General features: G+C 52.5%; 5 protein-coding genes across 5 annotated transcripts; 3 read left to right on the forward strand and 2 right to left on the reverse strand.

The window, feature by feature from the left end:
• Positions 1-457: 457 nt before the first annotated feature.
• Positions 458-724, reverse strand: TRIREDRAFT_111731 (uncharacterized protein; the record flags this gene model as incomplete). The annotated part of the gene is made up of 2 exons (XM_006969173.1): positions 458-476; positions 549-724. The coding sequence occupies 2 exons, from the start codon at positions 722-724 to the stop codon at positions 458-460; spliced, it is 195 nt and encodes a 64-aa protein (XP_006969235.1).
• A 7,160-nt stretch (positions 725-7,884) lies between these two features.
• TRIREDRAFT_111733 (glycoside hydrolase family 92) lies at positions 7,885-10,733 on the forward strand (the record flags this gene model as incomplete). The annotated part of the gene is made up of 8 exons (XM_006969122.1): positions 7,885-7,999; positions 8,065-8,166; positions 8,223-8,263; positions 8,315-9,155; positions 9,224-9,499; positions 9,552-9,644; positions 9,696-10,027; positions 10,119-10,733. 8 exons carry the CDS (start codon positions 7,885-7,887, stop codon positions 10,731-10,733), a joined length of 2,415 nt encoding a protein of 804 aa, XP_006969184.1.
• A 183-nt stretch (positions 10,734-10,916) lies between these two features.
• On the reverse strand, positions 10,917-13,538 carry TRIREDRAFT_23332 (uncharacterized protein; the record flags this gene model as incomplete). The annotated part of the gene is made up of 1 exon (XM_006969112.1): positions 10,917-13,538. One exon carries the CDS (start codon positions 13,536-13,538, stop codon positions 10,917-10,919), a length of 2,622 nt encoding a protein of 873 aa, XP_006969174.1.
• Positions 13,539-14,238: 700 nt separating this feature from the next.
• On the forward strand, positions 14,239-14,651 carry TRIREDRAFT_111735 (uncharacterized protein; the record flags this gene model as incomplete). Its single annotated transcript, XM_006969123.1, has 3 exons — positions 14,239-14,260; positions 14,390-14,469; positions 14,520-14,651. The coding sequence occupies 3 exons, from the start codon at positions 14,239-14,241 to the stop codon at positions 14,649-14,651; spliced, it is 234 nt and encodes a 77-aa protein (XP_006969185.1).
• A 1,877-nt stretch (positions 14,652-16,528) lies between these two features.
• Positions 16,529-16,917, forward strand: TRIREDRAFT_111736 (uncharacterized protein). Its single transcript, XM_006969124.1, has one exon. The coding sequence runs from the start codon at positions 16,677-16,679 to the stop codon at positions 16,911-16,913; it is 237 nt and encodes a 78-aa protein (XP_006969186.1). The 5' UTR covers positions 16,529-16,676; the 3' UTR covers positions 16,914-16,917.
• The last annotated feature ends 150 nt before the right edge of the window (positions 16,918-17,067 follow it).

Here is a 17,067-nt window from a genome sequence, read left to right on the forward strand (position 1 = left end):
ACTCGAACTGCGATATCCATACAGCGGCCCCGAATCAGGCATCATTGCATGTCGTTCTCCATTTCAACGAGGGACTTTTGATCGTGATTGGAAGGTCGACTCCGCAGCACTGCGAGTCAAAATTCTCCAGTATCATTTGACTTCCTCTTCTGTCGTTGTTGCGATGTACGAGTATAACTCGCCGAGACCGGCTAGAATTTGGCGGTCTCTAAATTCGCCTTGGGAAGAATCTCATTGATTTCGTCAAATCACGGTGAAATTCCTCATCGTATGGCTGAGTATCGGATTCTTCCGGATGATATCAGGCCTCTTACCACGAGGAGCTCGTCGCTTGCACGATTCCCGGCAATATGTCGTTTCCTGGCCTCAAGCCGCCGGTTGGCTGTCATATATATCGAGATCTGAGCCCCCGCTGTTGCACCGTGGCTCGCAGCCAGTAGCAAAGGCGGTTTAATTTTCAGATAGGGTACCCTAGTCTAGGTAGGTAGTAAGTAAATATTGCCCGAAGAGAATGCTAGTACCTAGTAGTGGTACTATGCCGTCCTTACCTACTCTTGACTGCCGAGCTGTAGGTCGCCGAGTTGAAGACGCTCAGGTGAAAGTGGCAGACGGGACCAGCCTCATCCGGCGTACAAGTTCCGTGAATCGCTCGGCTGGATTGACGACCATTCTGGATGTAAGCATACATAAGGACTCTCAATGAGTTGCATCGACGTCGGGTCATGTTGAAGAACTGCCATCATTGTGGGGAGGCGACCGAGTCAGCGTCAGTGCCGTCAATCGCTGTCTACATCTGCTTCCACAGCAGGAAGCCATAGCTGTATACCCTAGAATCAAGAAAGGAAGGCTGATGCTGAAACCAGTGTGCTTGGTTTTGAAGCGAAAAGTATATCATCCGGTCATTTTGAGTGTAGGTGGGCTCATCAGAGGCATCTGCATCTCTTTGTTTGCACATCTTGCGATTCGTTAGGGACGGTATGGCGAAAGGCGAGTAACAACAACGGCTCATCGAGTTGCCAGCATGTGCTTGGACTGATCAGGCTGATCCAATGCGTCTATGCCTCATGGACGTATAAATGTCTAGGTTTGCTTACACCAAAGTCGAGATGCAGGGCTCCTCATACAGTATACGCGCAACTATCAGAGACGGGGAGACGGGCCGAAGCACCCGAGGGCTCCCCTATAGTTTGTTTCGAGAACCTTGCACTAACGGAGCCATTCATCTGCTCGTCAGCCAGGTCGTAGCATATTAATCTTGCTCGTTTCGGATCTGATGAAACGTGACGCATATGAGCGATGGAGCAATCCACTCTTGGAAGCACTGGGGAAGATGCGTCGAAGGATTGCACCTGACCACAACTGTGTCCATCCGCCCAGCCATTCTTTTGCCTCGCCATTCTTCTGCCTCGCCATTGGATGCTCTTTGCCATTCGTCGTTCGTCATCAAGCAGTAAGTACTATGCCGTGGGCACCTCTCAATGCCTCTTCTAGATTGAGCTACGTTTGGTCTGTATTTAGATGCCTCCCTATTGGACGGAGCATCGGCGTGCTTTGGGCTCAAAAGTGCCCAAGAAAGAACGCAAGGCTGGCAATTTGTGTTGCAGTTGGGACTCGACCGTTACCTCATGAATGGACCTACCATTCGGTTTGCCTCCAATACCTACCGCTCCCATCTTATCCAACAAGTCCTCCAACGTAGTCATCATTACCTCTCCTTGTACAACATTGGCTCATTTGCAATCCCTACGTTACTGATATACTGGTAAGCCCAACGTCAACACCGATCTTAATTCATTGTGTCCTTCTCTGGTTATCAACAGGGCATTTGGCTTCCTCTGCACCGGATTCAAGTTACATCAGTGATCGTGCTCGCAGCTCCTGGTCTTCTGGACGAGGTGAATGTTACCTCGTCTTGACTGGATGGTTTATAACTTTGGTATGTTGACTGGTAAGGTTTCGAAAGGGTACAGCGTCGACCCGAGGTAAGCTCAGGCGGCTCTTCCCGGCGTGGAGATTTACGTTACATTCAGATGATTTGGATATTCGACCGTTCCCGACAGTTCTTGAAGAGGGAGAAGTGCCCGGTAAGTGAACACCGTTCTTATATCAACCTTCTACTATGCGCAAGGACCATGTCGTAGTGCTTGCACAGAGAGCTCAGGCACTTACACTGAATGTTGCATCGAAGTGCTTGTTGCGCTGAGACTATCAACATGAGAGTGAGAATTCCACATTGTCTTTGAAGAGACGCTTTTCTGAGATTGCGAACAGATTTTTCCTGGTACTGGAGGCATGTTGGAAGAATATGAAAAGGTAGCGGGAATACAAGAACACTCAAGCTCGTCGTGCAGATGTATCTTGAAGGCTGGTTGCCAAGTCTACGGATAGATGACAAGTTTGGCTGAATATAGTGCAATCTCGAAGGACGCATACTGACTCCAATTCAATTGATAGATGACAGCAACTTTGAATTCATTCAATCATCGATTATAATCAAGAAAAATATACTAGTAGTTTTCATCTTCAGTGCAGGTTGACTGACAACATTAAACGTGTAACCGAAGGATTTCAGCCAAATCCTCGTATCCCCCCAAAGCTGACAGTGAGGACCCTGATGGCCGCGCACCTTGATGGCCAGTCTGATATCTCAGCCCCCCCCTTTTGCCTTGAGACCCTCACTAAACTGCTCGCCCAATCTATGAGGCTTTTCCACGATGATGCTTGTTTGCACCGCCATGGGACCAACCTTCATGCCCTCGCCATCAAGGTTCACCACAATCATCAACAGTCTGATTGGTACGATCCTCTGAAGTTGCAATCTCCAGGCCGCGGCTGAGCGCCATAACCAAAGAGCGGAGATGCTTGGCTGTTTGATGGCGGGACGAGGCGGCAAATCACGCAAGCTCAAGAGCGAGACTGCGAATATATAATGCTGGTGGAATTCCCGTTCTCGCTGCTGAAAAGATTTTCCTGCATCATTCCTCGTCCTCACCACAGACCACACACCATCAGCTCCCCTGAGGGAGCTGTCACTTTTCTTGTGAACTGCCTGGACTGATGAGCCTGTGAGAGCCAAAGGAAAACCACAAGTTTTCACCAAGAGTCTCATGTTCAGCATACCGATGAGAAGTTGATCGCCAAAATGGTTGGGCCTGCCTGCTGATTCTCGAGCCGGATTCAATGTGAGCTGGCATCATGGATGGCATTAGCAGCGAGGCATCACCATCTGGGCACCACCGGTCTTGTCATCATACTTACCCAAAGGACACTCACAAACCGTCTCCGTGGTCGTTCTATTGCACAACTACCACGATCGAGTGCTGGCACTCCTGTTGTGCCATCTCATCGGCTTGATACACGACATCCCGTGCTCCCACTCAGGAGCTTCTTCATTCGTGAGCTCATCATATTTGCCCGAGGACTGATCGACTCATGCTCCATCACATGCTGAAGGAGCTTTCGTCGGCCGTCTTGTCCCGGTTCTTTGCCTCTTCCAAGCCCGATATCCGGGTTTTGTCGGGTAAAGCTGGTGTGCAGGCTCCCACGCCTCATGCCTTGGGCAGTCTCAGGTGATAATCCAGGTTCTGGATCCTCTCATATTTCTCCTCGCCTCTACTCTCTTCTTCCTGTGCCCTTCTCCCTGTGCCCTTCTCTCTGTGCCCTTCTCCCTGTGCCCCCCATTGCTGCCTTCTTGTCGCCCCCTGTTAGGCTCTCGCCAACAGCGTGGGGGAGGCAGCCGTCGGCACGGCCTCCCACGTCCATGATTTTTTCTTTCCCGCCCTGGCCGCGAGGGATTTCTCGTCGCCGTCTGCCAGAAGCACAGGGATGGCTCCCATCTTCGCCACATGACGATACCTCTTGTGCCTCTCACGGCCGAGGAGGACGAGGGCAAGCCTGTGCTTCCAGCGGCTGTATCAGACGCGCGTCTACTCCGAGCCTTCACCACACATGGCATTTTTTTTCAAACATGCCCTTGACTGAGAGGAAGATCCTGTAAAATCCCTCCAAGTCCATGATCAGTCACTTCCTCATACCAAGCAGGTGACATGGTAACACAGTGTTATCTTCCCGCTGTCCCGGGCAAAAGAGGGGGACGGCTCGTGATGGCACCGTGACTGCCATGAGGCCAAAGCTTTTCCTCAGCCGCATATTCCCTCACTAATACCTTCATCGAGTGACCAACGTGTCTCCACATTGGGCTTGAGGCAGCTGAATCCTAGTACCGTTTCAAAGGCCTGCGTTTGGCCCCCATCCTGACGGATTCTTCACCAAGTATTCCTCTGTGTCTCTTCTCTCGCCTTTTGCACTTAATAGTCCCAGAGTAAGAAGCTTTCTCAACTTTGGTACAGATTGTCTTATATCTTTAGGGCCCACATACTTCTTTACATTCATACATCTTCAGAAGCCATTCGATGTCTTACGCCCTGGACAACCCTCTGCCAAGCCTGACATTGATATTCATTGTTGTTCCACCACCACCACCCTCCATAATCCACACCACCCACCAATGACATGGTTGATATATCATGCAGTGGGCGTAGGTTGCCCCTGCAGTCATTACTTCGTATGACATGTGCTCATCTTCCGGTTCGATAGCCCAGGATTTCAATCTCGGGTGACCACCACCTTCTTCCGCAGCAGCCAATGAACAGGGCCCATGACCATCATGAATTATCAATAAGCTGGCAAGAGAGGGGTATTGACGAATACAAATCGAGAGTTCTGTGTCGACTATTGGCTACTTTGTAGGGATCTCTTACATCCTGCAGATGCAAGGAGGCGGGCACCCATGTGAGTCCTCGTGGATGGAATTGGGCAGTTCAAAGTCATCTCGTACGAGAATTCTGTGGTGGATATCGAGGTTGAGAGTCGAAGAAATATTTCTCATGGGCTTGTCTTTCAACTATAAAAGGATCGATTGATTCCTCCAATTTGGGACTTCTTGTCTCACCATCGCTCACATCAACCTCACTCAACCAACGAACAACAAGAAATAACCACCGACTTTCAGTCTTCAACCCTTTACAACTTCAAAATGGATCCCTGGTACGTTTTCCGAGAGACACGCTACCCACAGTTGTCCGGGACCCTCAACCTGCTTCCTTCTCGACCATCATATTCAAAACTTTGAGATGATCACCTTCTTCATCCTCAAACCAGGACTTTCTTTGGGAAATATCTCACTAACATAACATTTCCTTCGACAGCGGCTGCTCTACCTGCAAGTGCCCTGCCGGCAACTGCGACAAGTGCGAGTGCAAGACCTGCGGACCCGAGCACGGCGTAAGTCTCTGCCTCATCCCCCTGAGCTATATGGTCGTGGAAAGTTTGGCAATGTAAACTAACATGCGCGGAACTAGAACAAGCAGTAATGAATCAACTTCACTTTCTTCGATCCTTGATATGATGCTATACTGGAACGACAATCTGGGTGGGCCTGGCTATGCTTGGAAGAGGACACTCAAAAGGGCGTATCTGGGTAAAGATGGACAACCAATAAACACCTAGTAGGATGTAGCAGAACAGGAATTGAGAACTTGTCTATCACTTGCGTACCAACTTCTTAGTGACACTTGCATTGGGCATCTACGGAAACATTCAAGGACTCACGGTCCGTGTTGTAAATTGGTGCATGTCAGTTTATATGCAAGAGTGTCAAACAGCTCCGCTGTCTGCGTGTCATGCAGCGGCTTGAGCGTGGTGGGACCTGTGCTGCAGAGAAGAGAGGAGGGTCTGTCACGACACACAGCAAGTGGACATGGGTCATGCTGCTAGTGATGTGGCAAGGAACATATTGAAACCAGGGCAAGGACTGGAATTTTCTATTATGTATGAGAGATCGTGGAACCATTCGACTTGGTGCAAAAAGAGAAGAGGGAGGGTTGTAAAGAACAAAAAAACGATGCCCACTATCAGAGTCGAACTGATCACCTTGTCATGTCAAGTATTTACTAGTGACACGCTATACCGCTTAGCCAAGCGGGCATTGAACGGTTGAATATTATTTAGCTCTATGGAGCTTACGCTCTTGCCTTGGCTCTGTCTTGAGACGAGGATCTGGAGCACTCCGCTTGAACTCTCGCTTCTAGTATTGCAGTAGGCTATAGACAGCTTGATATGTTCAACAGTGAGTGAGCATAGCATCATAGTAACGAGAAGGGCATGGGTGGCTTGCAGCTGCTAAATAAAGTCATCGGTATTAATTTCCAGTCATTGTAAGTGACGGAAAACTGCTGCCACGATAACTTGTGATGCCGTGAGCATAACCGCCCCCCATTTGGAAGAGCGAAATGATTGCTTTAAAGCAACGAACGAAAGAGACAAGATATCGTGCGAATCTCACGATAAGTAAGACTGCTCTACCGACCGTCTTGAGTTGCCACCAGTGGCGCAGTGTTCACTGATACTACATACACGAACTTACCTACCTCTTATACTCGTTCGTACGCACAGGGCTCATTCCATGCCACGGCTGGTCCCTAGGGGGCCCCATGCGAGATAGCAACAAATCCGTGGTCTTCATCTTACTTAACAACGGTTTCCGAACCACTCCCTCAGTTGGTACTGTACTCTTAGATGGAGGAAGGATCATGTTCTGCAGTGCATATAAATAACACTCTCGGGCGGTTACGCTGATCAATGATGACCAACGCGTCGCTTCTTCTGAAGCTATGATGGACCTACTCGGTTACTTTGATTAGCTGAAAATGCATGAACAATGGTCAAGTCAGGAAGCTCTACCTGCAGAATCGGGTCTTTTACACTGGCTATAATCACAACGGCGGCGGGTATGTGAGGGGATGTCTCATCGATCTTGAGATGCCTTTTTGGCATATGGCTCACACTCGAGTGGACAAATTGACTTACAAACACTCTTACACTAACACCTTTTCCATTTTCCGAATTTATGCCCGAGAGAAAAAGCAAGTAGATCTAATATTCTGTATCAGACTACGGACCGAGGGGCTATATAGCCTTACATACTTCTTCCGACGGCTCTCTTGTTGACAGCATCTGCCCTCTTCTTGACCACGACGAGATAGGCATTTACAACGACCGGGATAATGCATACCTAGGGCGCTGGTGCTGGAGCTGCGGGGACTCACAGTATTTCCTCCAACCAGTGCCGGCGGCCCCTCCGTTTCCAATGCGACATCACTGGTTAGCGCAACAGCATCATGGAGTTCTTCCTCGTATAGCGACAGCCATTGCTTGCCGAAAGGTACATGCATGAATCTCTTGTTACTGCAGAGCCGAATTTGCCGATAGATACAGCCTAGGGCTCGCAAGGAACGCAGAGCGAGAAAGATCTTACTATGGAGAGTTGCTCTTTGTAAGGTTCGGAAATAAGCCCGACGGGCAAATTCCTAGGCGATCTGGACGATCTACGCTTCAGTATCCCGAGAAGTCATTGATTGGACAGAGCTCTCGTGGAATGCCAGTTGCAGACAAGTCTGGTCGGCTGTGGCAGCACATAGCGGCCGCCTCTCCCGCCTTGTGGCTCCGGGGAAATGATAGCTGGAGTAGAGTATGTAGAAAGACGGGATGGATATCGAAGCCTTGGCCTGTCGCATTTTGAACCATGCCAGGGATTCCCCGCGTTGAGAGGTCCATCCTTGGAGTCGATGCCGACAACTTTGTGGGGTTTAGTCCGGGGAGAGAAGTTCGGATGCGAGATTCACAGTCATGGGTTCTCTCTGAGTGTCTAGTCCATGGATATCGTGAAGTCCTTTGTGATAACCGACGGGCTTATAGCTTCATCGTCTGAAGTATAAAGAGAGATGAAGATGTAACAGCATCATGAGCTTGCTGCCTTGGCCTGCATCTGCTCGCATTCTTTGCAACAGCTCAGCTTGTTCCTGGGTAAGGAGTAAGCTCTTCACAATGAGCCTCTCTCGAGCTTTGGCCGCGGTACTCGCCTATGGATCGATTGTTCATGCAACATCCTCTTACGACGTCTTTGACTATGTAGATCCTCTCATAGGAACTGCCAACGGAGGTAGCCATCCCCTTATCACATGAAGGTGAAAGGTGAGGAGGACGTTGGGCTAACGACATACTCAGGACATGTCTTTGCTGGCGCGACTCTTCCATTCGGTCTCGCGAAGGCGGTGGCTGACTCTGTAAATGACAATGCGGGTGGCTATGCTTCGGATGGCGGTCCCAGTATGTTGACTCTGCCCGAAATATAAGGAGTAACAAGACTGACTATGACTTACAAGTCACGGGCTTTTCTCACATGCATGACAGCGGAACTGGTGGTGTAAGTGATGTCAGATCAGCTTGTGGGAGATATTCTGCTGACGTATCGTAGGGTGCCTCTCTTGGAAACTTTCCCCTATTCCCTCAGAGCGGATGTACAGCAGGGCTCCTCGACAACTGTTACTTCACCAAGGCAGACCGCCAGTCTATGCCAATCAACAACTCGATTGAGGCGCATCCGGGCTACTTTTCCGTGACCCTCAACACCTCTATCAAGGCGGAGATGACGGTGTCGAACAAGACGGCTCTGTATCGCTTCACCTTTCCCGATGAGCCTGTGCCCATGAAAGGAGGAGACGCAACTGGAGACAACGCGATCCCGTATGAGCCCGTCATCTTGGCCGACTTGACAGATCTCTCCGACTCTAGGAGCAAGGGAAGCGTGTCTGTTGATCCGCACAGCGGGCGAATCACCGGCTCTGGGACATTCAATCCCTCGTTTGGAGTCGGCACTTATACGCTGTACTTTTGCACAGACTTTCAGGGCGCGAGCATCAAGAACACGGGCGTCTTCCAGAACAACAGGGCCGGCACCAACTTCAAGCAGCTAAAGACTGAAACCGCGACTGTGACGGGGCCGCCTGTCCCTGGAGGAGCCTTTGTCCAGTTCAACAAGCCCAGCAATAACCAGATCCTGGCGAGAGTGGGCTTGTCGTTTATCAGCACCAACCAGGCTTGCAGCAATGCCCAGTCCGAGATTCCGAGGTTTGACTTCCAGGGAACCCTGGAGACTGCTGAGGATGCTTGGCGGCAGAAGTTGGGTGTGGTCAAGGTCGATAACACGGGTGTTGACAAGGACATTCTGACGACGTTCTACTCGGGGATGTATCGTTCAATGATTTCGCCGCAGGATTACACGGGAGAGAATCCATTGTGGAAGAGCAGCGAGCCTTGTGAGTTTTTCTCTCATCTCTTCATCGTTTCATCTAATTTGGTCTGAATTCCAGCTGACAGGGCATAGACTATGACTCCTTCTACTGCATCTGGGATTCGTTCCGCAGCATTCATCCGCTACTGACAATTGTCGACCCGTACAGCCAAACGCAAATGATTCGCGCCTTGATTGACATCTACCGCCACGAAGGGAAGCTTCCAGACTGCCGGATGACGTTCTGCAAGGGCTGGACGCAGGGTGGTAGCAACGCCGACATCGTGCTTGTGGACGCATATCTAAAGGGCCTTCACAAGGACGTTGACTGGCATACTGGATACGAAGCCCTGATTTCGGATGCCGAAGGTATGACCCACTGGTAGAGTCTTTTGAAGATATGAAGCTGACTTGCGAATAGATGAGCCGGCGAACTGGGGGCTTGAGGGACGTGGTGGCTTGACCAGCTGGAAGACGCTTGGATATATTCCCACTGACGACTTTGATCCCAACGGTAAGATCAACCCCTGGACCGGATTACGACATTGTGCTTACAAGAAGCCAGGTGTTGGCACATTCTCGCGATCCATTTCCCGAACAGTCGAGTACGCCTACAACGACTTTTGCATCGCAGAAATGGCCCAGGCCCTGCACAAGACGGCGGATGCCGAAAAGTACCTGAAGCGGTCCAAGAACTGGAAGAACATGTGGAATCCCAAGCAGAACTCGTACATCTACATTACCAACCCCGATGGCTCGACGGGCTATGTCGACAGTGGCTTTTACGGATTCTTGCAACCGCGGTATCTCAACGGCACGTTTGGCTACCAGGATGCCATGATGTGCACGCCCATGTTTCGGTTTGACGACTGTTATCTGGTTCCTACTGGCCACGAGGTGAGACTTTTCTGATACATGGCCTACTCGACTATAGCACCTTGAAGCATTATCCCTTCTTTTGCTAACCAGAGTGTCTTCTTTGGAATAGACGTACGAGGGCAGCAGCTGGCTCTACACCTTCTTCGCCCCCCACGACATGGCCGACCTCATCACCACCCTCGGCGGGCCCGACACCTTCGTCAAGCGCCTCCAGTTCCTCCACACGACCCCCAACCTGCTCTACTTTGGCGATGAGCAAGCCTTCCTCCTCGTCTTCCTCTTCCACTACGCCGGCCGCCCCGGCCTGTCCTCGTACTTTAGCCACCACTACATTCCCTCCCAGTTCAACACAAAGGTCGACGGCATCCCTGGAAACGACGACTCCGGCGCCATGGGCGCCTTTAGCACCCTCGCCATGATGGGCCTGTGGCCCATGGGCGGACAGAACGTCTATCTCATCCTGCCGCCGTATTTCCCTGAGATTAGCATCAAGAACGGCTTGACGGGCAAGACGGCGACGGTGAAGAATGTGAACTTCGATGGAGGGTATGAGAATATCTATATCCAGAGTGCGAAGCTCAATGGGAAGCCGTATAGCAAGAACTGGATTACGCATGACTTCTTTGCAAATGGAGGCGTGCTGGAGCTGACGCTGGGGAAGAATGAGAGTAGCTGGGGGACGGGGGCTTCGAGCCTGCCGCCTAGCTTGAAGCTGGATGTCTAGATGCAGGATATACCATGTTGCGTTAGCTACCACTTCTTTCGTAGAATAGACGGCAGTTTATCCGCTTGACCACGGTTCATCGTCGATACAAAATGAGTGGTAATACGGTCTGTATTAAGATATCCACTTGCATACCAGGTACGGCAGTCATCGGTATTGTCTAAACATTAAGAGCCTCTTCATCTACTCAATCACGATATTCTCCCCTAACCTTCTCAGAGGCAGTCTCCCAACCAATTCGTCCAGTCTGCCACAAGCCCTCACCACATCCTTTGCATCCTCCTTGAAAGCCATCCTCATCCTCCCCACCCGCTCCCACGTCCCTCTACTCGTCTTTTCCACAACCAGAAGCATCACCAAGGCCTCTTCAACAAACCACAATACGCTCATCTGCTCTCCCTTTCCGTGTTTCGTGATGTACTCCTTGATGCTGCCTATGGCCTCCTCGCCACCCAGGCACGCTGTCTCGGTGCCGCTCCCGCGACTCATCCGCACATCAACACTCAGACCGCTAAACAGCCAGCCGTCAGAATGCGTCTTGGCCTTGACGCGGTCCAGGACCAGCGGATCCTGCACATGCAGGGCGTATTTGCCGGGGCGGAACCGTGGAGGACCGGCAGCGACGATATTGTCCCCAAAGTCATACACTGTGGTGCCATCGGGGGCCAGTACTGCCATCTCAGGCGAGTATGTCCACTGTATCGAAGATTGCTCGTTTCTCGTCAGCTGGGTGGCCGTCACGTAGTGGTGGTTGAGGATCTTGCGGCCCTTTGTCCTGGACTCGGGATCGGCGGCGATAGTGATGGATGAAAAGAGCTCTACTGGGCCAGACCAGCCTGCCCATGACCAGCTGGGCAGGTGATTCCTCCTTCGAGCTTGTGTACCGACTTTGTGGTGCCAGAAGCAAGTCGACAAGGCAAACAAGTGTCTCGTCCTTGGTAGTACAGGTCCCTCCTTATCGTCGGTCGGTTGAGCAGCCAGGGGCGCCCACATCGGGATTCCCACCAGATCGCTGAGCTTCCCCCTTCCAAGCGTGCTCTCCAACTCCCTCCATATTCCCAAGCTTGCGTCCAGAGAATCCTCGTCTCGGGTGAGGCTCCGGCTCGTGTACTTTGTAATATGCTGGTCGACTTCTCGGAAGATACTCAGTGTGCTCGCCTCGCTTCGTTTCTGAGGCAGCTTCTTCCACTGCTCCCAGCTGCCGTCCATGTAAGACACGCCGTTGAATAATCCCGGCCGTACGAAATCGCACAGACGTCTCTCCTCGGGGTCGTGATAGAATTCAAAGGGTAGGTCTATTGCTTCTGGGCAGGCCATTCCTTCGCATTCCCAGTACATCTGCTGTTCCGTAAAGACGAGGCGTCGTCGCGAGAGGAGCCCCTCCTGGTAGGTCCAGCCTCTAGTGAACCACGTAGAGCGCTCTATCAGCAGTCGCGGATCTTGCAGACTCGAAACCAGGGTGATGTTCGACGTGGTGAATTTGTACTTTGGCTGAGCAGGTCGAGATGTCGCCCCTACTCCTGGTAATCCGTGCATGGCATTCTCGCCAGCAGCGGCAATGATGGTGAAGGCGGCGCCCTCGTATATCTCGTCCATGCGCTGGACATGCGCCATCTTGTGATCCGGCCTGTTGTCGTCCGTGCAGTAGCGATCGACCCAGAGATAGCGGAAGCCCAGCTGGGTCACCACAGAGGCGGCATCGCGAACAACTTGCGGCCAGCTGCCCTCCTCGACCTGTGCGTCTCCCCAGACGTAACTCAGCGCAACGTAGTCGTCTCGCAGCGATCTCTCAACCACCCGCGGGGGCGACTGGGCGCAGTCGATGAGCCGGAATCCCGCAATCTCGGCCCTAACCGGCCTCCTCGAGCATCGTCCCTGGTGATGATTGTCGCAAAAGTGAAGCCACTCCCGCACGATGTTGAGGTCGGCGACCCTGTCAATGTCCCGTCCCCAGATCCCCCTCTGCGTCCACGAGGCATCGTCAGGCAAGCACAGAGTCGGCGACGGCAGCGGAGACGCTCCGGGAGTCGACGACACCGCCAGCCTCGCCTCGGGCCCGGTCCTCCCCCTGGCCGCGTCCACCAGCATCTCGGGCCGCGTCCGGAGCAGCATGCCGGCCTCGCGGAACCACTCGGGGTCCACATCCGGGTCCCGGCCGCCGGCTTTGGCCTTTGAGATGACGGAGAAGAAGGCCGGGCTGAGGCCCTTGGAGCGGCCCTTGGCCGGATGGTCCTGGCTGTTCATCTTGGCCGAGTCGATGAAGTAGCTCGTGTCGCGCGTCGACAGCGCCACCAGGTGATACTCGCCGGGCTCCTTGCCGGCCACGTGCAGGTCCCAGAAGAGCTTGCACAGCGGACACGTCGCCGCCCAGCGGTTCTCCTCGAGGAAGCGCAGCCGCGATACAAAGTGCTCCCGCGTCGCAAAGTCGCCGGCCGCTCCGCCGTCGGCCGGCCGCGCAAACGTCGCGTCGACCTCGTCCAGCGTCTCCTCGATTTCTGCGGCCAGCCGCGCGCACGAGTCGCACAGCGCCGGGTCGCGGTTGACGCCCTGTGACGAGGCGGGCCGCGAGTTGGGCCGCGAGCTCGAGGCGGCGTCTGAGTGCGCCGACGGGCTGCGGCTCTTCTGCCCGCTGAGGCGGCGGATGAGGGATGAGCGTCGCGAGCCGGAGCCGTCGCTGATGCCCGACGGCGACTCGACCGTCAGGTGCTGGATCATGTTCCTGAGGGGGTTCCTCGACCGGCGACGCCCCGGCGACGGCTGGTCAGCGGTGCCGGGAGCTGCTCCGGGGTCCAGGTGGTCAGCCATGGTGGAATTTGTAGTTCCCGGGGTGAAGCTCCGTCTATATATATATATATATGCTGGTGTAGGGCGTGTGTGGTGTGTGTTGCCGTGTTGTGAGATTAGGTATGTTATGTTATGACGATCAACGTATGAGACTCGTCGCGGTTTATCCTTCAGTTCATTCAGCGTGTCGTCGCGGAGCTTCTTGGTGCCTTGCAGTCAGAAAAAGGGGGAATGAGGGCCGCATGAGTGTGTTTTATGTTTGGCCTGCCCGGTTTCCTGCTCGAGCGGCCCGGCGCCAGAGACGCCTGACCCCAGGCGGCTGGAGATTTGAATGGTTGGAAAGGAGCGAATGAGTTGAAATAGCTTCAAAGCAGCCCAGCAGGGGAAGGGAAAAGGGTCCGCGGCCTAGCGAGGGGTTTCGATCCGTCTAGAGCGGTGGGTTCTTTTTTTTCTTTTATGAATGAATCGGTAGTACAAAGGATCGAGCTCCTGAGTTGATGCTACGAAGAGAGAGAGAGAGAGAGAGAGAGGTAGAAGTTGAATGCTCTGGGAAGGGTCTGATAGATGATACCTTACTGTAGACTACCTTATTTATATGGTCGTCACAACATGCAAGTGTACACCAGAGGAAGATCCTTTGAGGCTTGCTGTATTGCTGGTCGGGCCAGCCCCAAAGTTATTCTGGGAAGCCTTGAGCCACACAAACCTCGCGCCAGCCAACATGCATCCACATACTACTACATGTATGTATAGTCGCACATACCTACCTATACGGGCAGCCTCTCATCAACACTGTGTCACCGTTACAGCTGGTGGGAAGGATGATTAGACAAAAGGGAAAAAAAAAGGCGGCCACGATGCCTCTCTTGCAGGTGGAGTTGCGCTTCATCTTGCTCTATTAATAACCGCAATCTGCAATCCTGAGCCGCCCCAGAGAGATCACCTACATAAGGTACGTAGTAGTAGTAGTAGTACTGCATTGTTTGCTGCTTGCCACGATAGTGCACACCTCAGCGTTATAAGCCCATGGCCATGGAGGCGCAGGGCGCTCAAGAGGCTGACGATGAGGCGAAACCCCCGGCACGACGCATTTCCCTGGCAAGATTGGGTGGAGAAAAGGAGGCAAGGCGCTGAGATTGCACACGATTTACGCCGCTATGGATCCATCCACTGCCCCCCTTCAGAGCTTCAATGCGTCAATGCAGCGACTTCAGCGCTGTCTAGATGTTACTATGATAAACGTAGGAGTGCTTGGCAGACAAAGACTCTAGGACTGGTCTGGGATGAGGCCCTTGACACAACAAACGCCGTCTCGAGCAGTCCATCGTAGAGTCAAGCATGTATCACTGGACTCTGACGGCACGCGACCAGGCCATGCAACGACGAGCTGCCAACGGCATTTGCCTCAGCGGCTAGAGGAGAGGATGCTCGAAACAGGGAACGCAAACCTGCCATAGAGATTGATAGACAGCACTAGCCTCGGCCTATCGCGAGATTCAAGACATGGATGCTCGACCATCAAACATCTATGATGCCGCCTCCGGATCTTCTTCTTCTCTCTCTGCTCCCGTCACGAGTCATCCCTTCATCGACAACCGCATTCCCATCCCAGACACATGCTCCCCCCTGCTCGCGGCGCTAAAAAGTCATTCAGCTCCTCCTGATGCCGTGATCCGATCCTGACCGCTTCGATGCTATGTAGTATTTCTCTTTGTCTTGCAGCCTCGTTGCCGCGGGCCTTGCCTTCTTGCATGCTCCGCTCAGCTCGTCTCAGCTCAGCCCACGATGGCCAGAGGAGCGAAACCCGGTCTTTGCAGGTGCAGCAATTCGGAGGATGGACGATCCTCGGCGCCGCTGCATCTCAAGTCGCCCGATTCCTGGTGAATCCGCCAGTTTTCCCCTCCTAATAATCCCTGCCTATGCGTGTCTCTGCACCCATCAAGCCCGCGGATCTCATGTGCGTGGATCGATCCATGGATGCTCTAGCTTGTCAAGAAAGAAGTCTTCACAAAAATAGAATCCATGGCACTGATGAGCCACCTTTTATTGGGGGCATATGGATGGATACTCATCAGCGACATGCCCATATAAGGCCCCATCGAACTTGATCCTACTGCCATAACCACCCGCTTTTCCAATAGTCTGACGCTTTTCGTTATATTTGTATACTCAGACATCTACAAGACTGGAGACGGAGCGTAGCTGTGCATGTATAGGTCAAGGCTGTCTATCTTTGGGAAACAAGGCATAGCCGTGTTGCATTTGCCGACGGATTCTCGACTACTAGGGTGGCCGAGATAGAGGCCCCCCTAGTAGTAATAGACGACTTACGCAGTGTGCAGATATACATAAAGAGGCTATGGTCAAAATCTGATGCTATTCAGCACTTGACTCTACACAGCACTTTGGAGTGGACGCACCTTCAATTACACAGCAAGAATGCAATCGGTCCAGACAATCAAGATAATACTACAACAATCATGTCGTTATTGCCGTGCACTCACTCGATCCCGCCTCTAGAATAATTGGGTGCTGTCCTAGTTTTGCTGAGAAGATTCTGTGGCCCTTTGCCGGGTATGCTGCGCCTCGCTCATGAGGGGGCATCGAACAAGCCATGGATCGAGGATACCTAGTTTTTCATTCACCAAGACGAACTTGGTGTTCAAAAGCAAAGCAAAAGTCAAAAAGGAAGAATTGAAGGGTAACACGGAGGGAAAGGGGACTCTCTGGCTTTCTTTGTGTGTGCTTCATTTACAACATAGCTCAAGTGCTCTATTAGGAGGACATCTGCCGTACTACATACGGGATCAAGGGGGCTCACGAACACCCCCAGTCCAAAGTCTCTGTGGCTGCGGGTACAGGTTAAAGTCAGGCCACGTACATGGACTAGGTGGCCACCGCCATTTCTCCTCCATGTCTAAGTAAACAACAACAACGACGCGAATGATTGCGACTGAATAGCCGTCATCGGCCGCTGAGAGTGTTTGATCCGACTGAAACCTCTGCTAGCAATGACTCAGCCCGATGAAGATGCCATTTCCTCCGCATTAACCGCCATCAAGAACGGCACGTCCCAGCGAAAGGCGGCACAGCGCTGGGGTGTTTCGCGCACGACTCTCCAGAAGCGTCTGAAGGGCAGCCAGTCAAGATGCGAGGCATATGAAAGCCTTCAACGACTCTCGAAAGAGCAGGAACTTCTTCTCGCTCAATGGGTTCAAGTTCAAGATCAGCTCGGGCTTCCCCCGACACATGACCAGATCAAGGAGTTTGCCTCAAGGGTCGTCAGGGCTGGCGGCGACAGTCAACCCCTTGGAAAGCGATGGGTGGATGGCTTTCTTCGACGACACCCTGAAGCCAGGACTGCCAAAGGGAAGACTACAGATTCACGCCGACTGAATGGATATATGTGGGTTGCAGCCAGCGAGGATTCCGAGATAGGCACAGCCGGCGATTTGGACAACTGAGAAGCGCACGCATTCGGGGACGAAGTACATGTATTTCTTGTTGCCAGATATTGATCATACTTACGCTATACGATACCGCTTATGAT

The sequence above is a fragment of the Trichoderma reesei genome (assembly GCF_000167675.1).
Source record: "Trichoderma reesei QM6a unplaced genomic scaffold TRIREscaffold_29, whole genome shotgun sequence".
Classification (NCBI taxonomy): Eukaryota; Fungi; Ascomycota; class Sordariomycetes; order Hypocreales; family Hypocreaceae; genus Trichoderma; species Trichoderma reesei.

Excerpts from the sequence above, each read along its gene's own strand:
- TRIREDRAFT_111736 (XM_006969124.1), top strand. The coding sequence starts at position 16,677 with ATGAAAGCCTTCAACGACTCTCGAAAGAGCAGGAACTTCTTCTCGCTC.